At 31.2% G+C, this 9185-nt stretch overlaps 4 protein-coding genes across 4 annotated transcripts; 1 reads left to right on the forward strand and 3 right to left on the reverse strand.

The window, feature by feature from the left end:
* Nucleotides 1–2699: 2699 nt before the first annotated feature.
* Nucleotides 2700–3527, reverse strand: Chro.50310 (hypothetical protein). Its single annotated transcript, XM_660958.1, has 1 exon — nt 2700–3527. One exon carries the CDS (start codon nt 3525–3527, stop codon nt 2700–2702), a length of 828 nt encoding a protein of 275 aa, XP_666050.1.
* Nucleotides 3528–4246: 719 nt separating this feature from the next.
* Chro.50309 (hypothetical protein) lies at nt 4247–5893 on the forward strand. The annotated part of the gene is made up of 1 exon (XM_660959.1): nt 4247–5893. The coding sequence occupies one exon, from the start codon at nt 4247–4249 to the stop codon at nt 5891–5893; it is 1647 nt and encodes a 548-aa protein (XP_666051.1).
* A 52-nt stretch (nt 5894–5945) lies between these two features.
* On the reverse strand, nt 5946–7559 carry Chro.50308 (hypothetical protein). Its single annotated transcript, XM_660960.1, has 1 exon — nt 5946–7559. The coding sequence occupies one exon, from the start codon at nt 7557–7559 to the stop codon at nt 5946–5948; it is 1614 nt and encodes a 537-aa protein (XP_666052.1).
* Nucleotides 7560–7828: 269 nt separating this feature from the next.
* Chro.50307 (hypothetical protein) lies at nt 7829–9109 on the reverse strand. The annotated part of the gene is made up of 1 exon (XM_660961.1): nt 7829–9109. One exon carries the CDS (start codon nt 9107–9109, stop codon nt 7829–7831), a length of 1281 nt encoding a protein of 426 aa, XP_666053.1.
* Between the last annotated feature and the right edge of the window lie 76 nt (nt 9110–9185).

Raw genomic sequence — 9185 nt, forward strand, 5'->3', positions numbered from 1 at the left:
GTAGAATTATAGGAAGCATTTATGCCCATATTTGTATAACATTGGGGAACTAAGTTATCATTGGATTTATTATGATTAGGATTACTTTCCGCTTTATTTTCAAGATTTCCATAGAAATTAGCATTAAAGAAGTCAACTTGAGGATCTTGACCAGAATAATTACCCTCGCTTCCTAGAGTTATTTTTCTTGTAACAACCATATCCTCAAAGTTTGACTTTTTCTTCATCTTAAGGATCTTTTTCTGTTCCTTTTCTTGTTTTTCTTTCATTTCTTTTTCTTCTTTAATGATCATTTCCTTAGTCTTCAAAGCTGACCAAGCAGTGTGGTTGTCTGGAGGACCAGGATCATACAAAGGATCTAAAGATAATTTAAATTCCAATAAAGTCAAATAAGCACTAATTCTTTCTTCAAGTTCAGAGCTTCTATCGAATAATGTATCCTTTCCCAATTTTTGTCTGTTTAATACAATATTTTCTTCAACTGAAACTGATATTGACTCTTCTAATTTTTCAACAGCTCTTCCTTGGAGCGGTGGTTCTATGATCAAATCTTGGAAGATATTTTCTGGTTTTGATCCACAGAATGTTCTCCATTTATAGGGGTTATTTAAATCATATGTGATCAAAGCAGGGTGGTGATTACCCAGATTACCCCAAACTTGCCTATTATTAAAAACCAATTCAATTGTACTATAGGGTACATATGAAATAAGTTCTGGAGTCAAAAATCTCTTATCTGGAATAATGGGTATATTCTTAATGTATTCTGTGATAACTTTTTTAATAATATCTAAACTAGTATTTTGGAACTTAATTTTGTCAGATTTTCGATTGCCAATATCTTCTTCATCTTCTTCAGCAGGATTATTGTATTCTACCTCTTTTGGATCAATTTTTATGTCTGGGACCAAAAATTCACCCCAAATATCTATACCCATGTTTTCATTGGCATGCGTTTCAACATATTTAACTTGCCCTGTTTGTTTCAACCATTCAAACCATTGCTGTAAATATAGCCCATTGTAATATTCTCTTTCCTTTTCAAACATTTCGACCCTTGAGCTATCGTCAGGAACTTCTACATCATTATTATCATTATTTACTGATGGCATGACCTCTGCACTTTGTTGAAATGGATTTCTCATTGAATAATACGGATCTATTCCATATCTACAAGGAAGTACATATCTTTGTTTATTTGTAACTTCCCAAAATTGAACATGACCAAATCTGTGTCTAGTCATGACCCACATATGTTCTAACGTCCCATTTTCGATTGTACCTTTACATACATATGCATCGAATCCGATCCCTAATAAACAACTACAAAACATTAATACATGATCTCCAATACTTCCTTTTTTTGATAATAAGAACAAATTAGGAGGAGTAAGTTCTGGAATCTTCCCTGGTGGTTTAATTTGACTTTCCAATGTTATATACATAAAGTTGTTAATCCAATGCAACAAACTTCCTTCATTTGATATCAAATTTGGAACTGCAATAGGAGATATATATGAACATAATGGAAAGATCTCTTCAGTTTGTGGATGTCTCTGTAATACATTGAAATTTCTTTTATCAGGCGCAGATGAAAACCATTGCTTATAAATCCCTTTCCATTTGTGAAAATCACGGTTCCATCTATTTCCTAGTTGTTTCCAAATATTGCTGATTGCTTTAGTTGATGGTGGAGCAGGAATCACAACATCAGCAGGGAATGGTGGAATAAAGAACATCTCAAAATGAATACTTGGTTTTATAACACTCTTCCCAAATCCTTTTGATTGTAGTAACATATTCATATTGAGTACTAAAGTATTATAGGGAAGTGTATATAAAGTATTGTTGACAAAAATATTATCATCGTTTTCAGCTCTGTCACCTTCTTGATCAAAATTTGGTTTCCCATCAGCTCTTCTAGATCGTTTATCTATTAACCCTTCAGCTAAACATCTAAAATCTTCTTTTCCAAGGGTGTACATTTTATTTAGATTGACTTCTCCTGATCCCAATAAGATGGATGATGTATCACTTCTATTCCAAACTTCAATCTTTAATGGGCCTTTACAGAGTAAGTCGATCGGTAAACATTTTCTCCTAAAGCTTGGAATCAAAAGTTCTCTTTGATCCAAAATTCTTACAGGAAAGTACAAATTTTGGTTATATACTGGTCTCCTTGTTTTTTCTCTGACTGAAGATGTATTAACAACTCCATCCCAAGTAACTTTTACTATAGGGTCAGAAGTACCCGTTACGCCATCTGCAGCAGCTAAATTATCACACTTAAAGAGCCTGAAGACCAAATATCTTTCACTTATATTTAACTGAGAAACCAATGCTGCTCCTGAAGCAACTTGAGACGGCCTACTTCTAATGTTTTCACTAGGTTGGCCTGTGCTCTTTGAATAGCAAAAAACATTACCAATGATTTCCCCTCCAACAATCTTGTAAATATCGATTGTTATTCTCTTAATTATTGTTTTAACTAAGGGATAACTTTCTACAGATGCTAAAGAAATCATTGCAGCCCCTATTACAGAAGGTCCAAATTTTAAATAAGCTAAGACTTCTACTATTATATATGCATTTCTTAACTGATATCTCGTTCCAGTAAATACAAACTCGCAAACTGACTTCCAATAACCTCCGGTAGAATATGGAGTAATCATAGTTTCTGCATTGATAAAAATTAGTGTTTAAAGAAATTTATTACATTTCAACTTACTCCTAGAAGACATTCCTGAAGTTATATCATTATTTAAAGGTACCTTTAGTCTCAAAAATTTGGGTGCTTTCTTAATTTCAATAGGAAGTTTCTTATTAGGAATAAAACTCCAATTCTCCAAGGAAATATCAAAATCAAAAATTTCTTGTAACTGTAAAGTTACTCTGCTTCTATGCACTTCAAAACTTTTTTGGTTAAAATCTTTACGAGGTTTGCCATCCTTTCCCAAAGGTGCAGGAAGATGCTTTTTAAACATTAAATGGGTTTCTGGATCGTTTTCCAGTACATCTTTGAGTGTAAGTTTGACTGAAGCAAGCAGTTGGTTGAAAGTAAACGTTCCAATTGTCCAGAGCTTAATGGATATTTGAAACATCTCTAATTCAGAATATGATATATATAAGATCTTTTTTGGCCAAACGATAATCGGGAAAGTTAATACTTTTACTTCTCCTGGTTTTAATAAAGTTGCAGCTGTGTAAACCATCATTCTCTTTAAAGTTCCTTCGTAGTTTCTCTCTGGATTAACATGCCCAAATTCAATAACATAGAAGAATTCTTGTGGTGTGTTTTCTAGATTTTCACTAGTATGAATAAAAAAAGAAGCTTCCCATACTCTAAGTTTCTTCATATAATCAACCTCAAATTCAAATCGTTTTTGCAGAAATCTGGATTCATCAACTTTTTGTTGCTCAACATCATATTCATCAAAATCGTCTTCCGCAGCAGCATCAAAAGCTTCTGAATCTTCGCGTTCATCATCTGAGTCATGTTTTTTTTCCATTTCAATATCCTGCCCCATTGGTTTACCTATTTTTTTTTGACTTCTGTAACCCTTCAAATCGAATAAAGGAACTTCAAATCTACTTTGGTCTAAAAGATAAAATATAATTGATCCACTTCAACTAATTTAAAGTAAACTTACCAATCACATTTTCTTCAAATTCCACCTCGCCTTTGAAGTCTAACCTCCAAATCTCGCCTTCATCAAATCCTGCATTTTTAAGTACTTCCTTATTTATTTCTTTTTTGTTTTTCTTATTCCTCTTTTTAACCATCTTTAGATGCTTAATAACTTAAACAACAACTAATCTATTGAAATCCTTTCAATTTTATATTTCTCTTATTTCTATTACTTTTTTAATCTTATTATTCAGCATGTAGATCAGCTTCATGTTCAGAACCCCACAGCTACCGCCAAATCCAGGTATGACTTTATTATTTTAAAAACTTTGCATGCAGCTTTGCACCTAGAATAAATTGAATAGTTTTTTTAGAATATTCATGGGATTAATTTAAAATTTTTATTTATTAGTGATTCTTATGTGTTAAAACAAACGATTATATCAAGGTTTGATTTATAAAGCACTATATTTTCTGTAATATCATTTTTCAAACATCAATATCAGAGAATTCGAATGGAAAGGGCTTATCATCTTTTCTGTTTTGGAAATTATTATTTATCTGAAAGTTAGAATATAATTTCTTGGAAAGAACCATACCATTTTATCTTGTTTTAAAATGCAAAGTAAAGTCATTTTTAGGATCTTGGTATTGACCATTTCGGTTATTGGATCCTTATACTCAATAATTCAATTAATGCTAAAAGAGCTATCAAGCAACAAAAATATTCCAGAGGTTAGTTATTCAAGGAGGCTAATAAGTGAACCTTACAGTGAAAGTATTAATGAAGAAAATGATCAAGATTGGAAAGAACTAAAGCTAATAATTCCAAATCATTCTCAAATTGATCAGCAGGAAAAAAATGGTGATTTGATTGAGTTTAAAGTTTATATATACTCAGCATATTATGATTGGAGAATAGATAGGATACGAATAAATTCACTTATCCCATTGAATTTTTATGATCGAATAGAAATGGAATGCGCAATAATCAAGAACAAAAATATTTACACAGGAACTATTAAAAAAGTGATTCATAAGGAGCACCATAATAAAGAATATGTATCATCGACTTTACTCTGCGAAATTACAAAAAATGAAATTGAATTTGAGGATATTTCAGGGAAAGTTTTGATAGCAATTTTGGAAAATGGTGACAGCACAAATAAATCAGAAATATGGATAACTCTAAAAAAAATTCCAAAAAATAGCTCTAATAATCATGAGCTGAGTGTTTGTGTGAGACCTTGGTGGGGAGAGCCAATACAGAATGGAAACTTGGGAAATAAACAAAAATTTAACAATTCAGGGTTAATGCTTGAATTTATTAATTCATATTTATTCTTAGGAGCAAATAAATTTTATTTATATCAGAATTACTTGGACATTGACGAAGATGTAAGAAATATAATAAATTATTATTCTAATATCAAAAATGTTTTGGAAATTATTCCATACGCATTACCAATAATTCCATTTAAACAAGTTTGGGATTTCGCACAAACAACAATGATACAGGATTGCCTACTAAGAAATATTGGAAAAACAAAATACTTGTTATTCGTAGATACTGATGAATTTGTATTTCCAAACTTGAAAAATTACAACTTAATGGATTTTTTAAATTTATTGGAAGCAAACAATCCTTATTATAAAAATAAAGTCGGGGCAATGTGGATTCCAATGTATTTTCATTTTTTAGAGTGGGAATCTGATAAAAATAATTTGAAGAAATATTCAACAATTGAGAAAAAAATTAAGAAAAAGATGGAAAATATTGAGTTTGTTCTATATCGTAAAACATGTAGAATGTTAAGTTCTGGAACAAAAAAAAGTGATAAGACGAGAAGAAAAGTTATTATTAAACCTGAAAGAGTTTTGTATATGGGAATACATGAAACAGAAGAGATGCTAAGCAAAAAATTTCATTTCATTAGAGCTCCTGTAATTAATGTGGGTGGAGGAAACGAACTAAGTATATATTTACATCATTATAGAAAAGCAAAGGGTATTGTAAACAATGATCCCAAACAAAGAGAACTTGTGAATATGTATTTAGAAAATGCTTGTTTAGATAAGCTGTTAGATTCAGAGGGAGATTCCATTCAAGATGGGGTAATTGTCGACAATACTGTTTGGGAGATATTTGGAACACACTTATACCAGATAATTTTTGAGCATATTAAAGAAATCCAAAATATGTACACAAATAAGGAAATGATTAGTGGAAATAAAAGTTTAAGTGTTGAAGAATTACATAATTAAAGAATAATAAATATAATTAAATAAGAATGAGTAATAAATCATTTTTTTGGTATTAATTTTGTTTTTCTAGTTCTGAAACATTATGTGGATGGTTCAATAAGATGTGTCTAAAAAAGGAAAAGAAGCAATCAATAGCTAACAGAATGATTACAATCCAAGTCAATCGGTTAGCATGTGTAGTTTGATACTCTTCGGTAATAACCTTCAAGAGTTCTTGCATCATTACTATTCGTCTGTTAAGGACTTGAAGCCTTTCGGAAATTTCCAAGTATTCTTGGAGATTCCTCCAAACTGAATGAAATTTATAATTATGCCAAAAAATTTCAGGTATATCAAGAAAATCCTCAACTAAATTAACTGAAATTTGATAAGAGTACAATTCAGAAAATCTTTTCCTTACTTGAGGAACCTCTACCTTAAATTCCTCTTCAATAACGCTAGAAGCTCCAACTTGGGCAAGTTTTAGTGGCAAATACTTGATGTTTTCAACACAATCCTCAATGAAGTCTTCAAACAAAGAAAGTCTTATACTCTGACCAATTGCAAGGGAGGCTGCAAGTTTCTCCTCTGAGCTTCTAGTTTTCAAAGTAACAATATCAGAAATTACTTTCCGGTTATTTCTATAAAATCTGCTGTATGCAAAATTGCCATAATTAAAAAGCATAGTGTAGTACTGACAATTTTTGGAGTATTTTCCAACAAACCCCCCAAATGAATATAGAGAGAGGAATGTAATAATATCTTCAAACCTTTCATCTGAATGCTTTGGAGAGTTCAAATGCGTTAGAGAGTCTGATGTAACTTCTTCATTGCTCCAAGCGACGATTACTCCATTTTTAAATATAAAAATAGGATTTTCAAGCCTTTTCCAATAATTTTCATCGTTTGAATAGCACTCCCCTCGTTCTATTATTTCGTCATTGTAAATATCTTCAAGTTTAGAAGAAATGACTGGTTTTGATGGATTTTCATTCTGAAATAGAGAATATTCTTCATAACTGGAGTATTGTTTTGCATATCTGGAATCTAATAATTTTGCTCTATCTTCAATATTCGAGAATTTTTTTTTAGACCCTTTCCAGTTGGTCATTTCATCACAACCAACCATGTAGTTTTCAGGATTATCCTCAATTGTACGCCTTCTACCAGACCTTCCGAGTATCATTTTAATTGACGGATATATACCAGCAGGAAAAAGAACCTTTCCTAGTCGCCCTTGAGTTGCCCAAGTAATTTCAATTTTATCAAAATATGGGTTTAAATCAAAGACTAATATACTTTTTTCCTTATCCACGTACCAGTGACAATAGTTATGTTTGTCAAGGGCGGATCTAATACTCTCTAAATTGTATCCTTCACACAAACAAAACCCTCGAATTACATTAAAGCTTTCTGATAACTCTGGGTATTGAAATTTAGGAGATTTACTCTCTATTGGATTTATTGAGCCATTTCTATTTGAGAATTCGGATGCTTCTGAACTAAATTTAGTGCTACGCCATTTAGAAGATCTCCATCCCCTTCTTTCTGCTCTGCTAGTAAAGTTTGTTCTATTTGATGCTATATTTGAATAGTTTGTTCTCTCATTGGGTGAAAAATTATTATTAAATTGGCTACCTGCTATAATTTTGCCTTCTAAGTAATTATTTACTTTAGGTGTATCCATATTATACTAAACTCGAATTCTACTTCGAGAATAATTCAATTTAAACCTGATTCTTTCAATTTTTTAGAATATTTGGAATAAAAATATTAACCATTATTCAGCATATAAACAAAATATTTTATTATTTAAAAAAAAAATAGCTAAAAAGTATATTGGGAATGAACTTTAATCCTATTTTACAAGTAACAAAAAAATTCAAATAATCAAAATAAACCTGGCGCCAAATCGTCAACTTGAAAATTTAAAACAATATAGATTAATTATTAATGTTAAAGTAAGAATGAGGAAAATACTGATTTATCATTTTTGTAGTTCTTTTGATTGACTTTATTGAGATTTGGAGGATTGAGTACAGGAACCATTCTTCTCTTCCAATCATTGGAATTTTCAAGCTCATTAATGACTATCGCAATACCTATCTTGAATCTTTCTCTCGCTGAGTCATCGAGAAAAATGAGCTGAAGAGAAGTCAGCCTAGACAGCTTCTTTCTTTCTTTACTAGTAGCATCCTTTGAATCGCTGACATCTCCATCGCTTTCGTCAGATCCTAGTAGGGGATCTTCATCACTACTTGTTGGTTTAAAAAGTTTAGCTTTTGCATTATTTTCCGCATCACCTTTGGATTTCTCCCATTGATTCTTTTTCTTCTTTTTCTTCTTTTTCTTTTTTGGGCATAATTGATAAACTAGTTTGACTTCTGGTTCTTCTAGTGGGCCAAATTGTGCAATTCTTAAGCGGTGAATCCTAAATACACGCAATTTTTGGAACAAATTTTCCTTTGCAAGCTTTAGCCTTGTTTCATACCAAGCAGCAAATTCAGATCTGAAATTCTTTAAAGAAATCCCAATGGATTTATTCTCTAATTTTCTTGTATTGGCTCCCGGTTTTGAGCTTTTATTCTCTTCATTATTTTTGTCGATTGATTCATCATTCCCTTGAAATTTATCTTCAGATATATCTACATTTTGGTTCGGTATTTTATCCAATATTCCCAAAAAATTCATTAGTCCATGCTTTTGAGCTCCAGAAATGCTATCGCTTACTTCCTTTAAATTAGAAATTTCAACGCTTGGTGGTATTACCATTTCTCTTCTAAAATATAAATCCTCACCAGTTTCCAGCATATTTGAATCAGGACAAAACCAAAATCTCCAATCTACAAGAAACTCATATACACTATTAATTGTTACTACATATAACTTTAGTTGTGCCTTTTCTGCGTCATGTAGCATTGCAGCCCTTGGATACGCAGAAATGGGAAATCTACTCTTCCGCTTTGGAGGAAAAATTAAATCAGAAACTGTATCTATCATTTCATCAATGAAGAACTTCTTTTTTTTCAAATCTGGGGGCCTTAAAGAATATAACTTATCTATTTTTGGATTGTTTATTTCTTCTGGCTTTAATTTTTCACCTAAAGCAAATTGTATTGTTCTAACATTGTCAATCCTTAATAAATGGCTCAAACAAATTCTACTCACAAAATCATTATATATATTCAACGGAATACTCAAAAACTCGGCAGACTTTTTTCTGATTCGATTAAGCATCTCATCTCTATCATCAATTTTATCAAATATTATTATATCATAAATTGTACTTCTCCATGTAAAATTAGAATTTATC

The sequence above is a fragment of the Cryptosporidium hominis genome (genome assembly GCF_000006425.1).
Source record: "Cryptosporidium hominis TU502 chromosome 5 CHRO015091, whole genome shotgun sequence".
In the NCBI taxonomy this organism is placed as follows: Eukaryota; Apicomplexa; class Conoidasida; order Eucoccidiorida; family Cryptosporidiidae; genus Cryptosporidium; species Cryptosporidium hominis.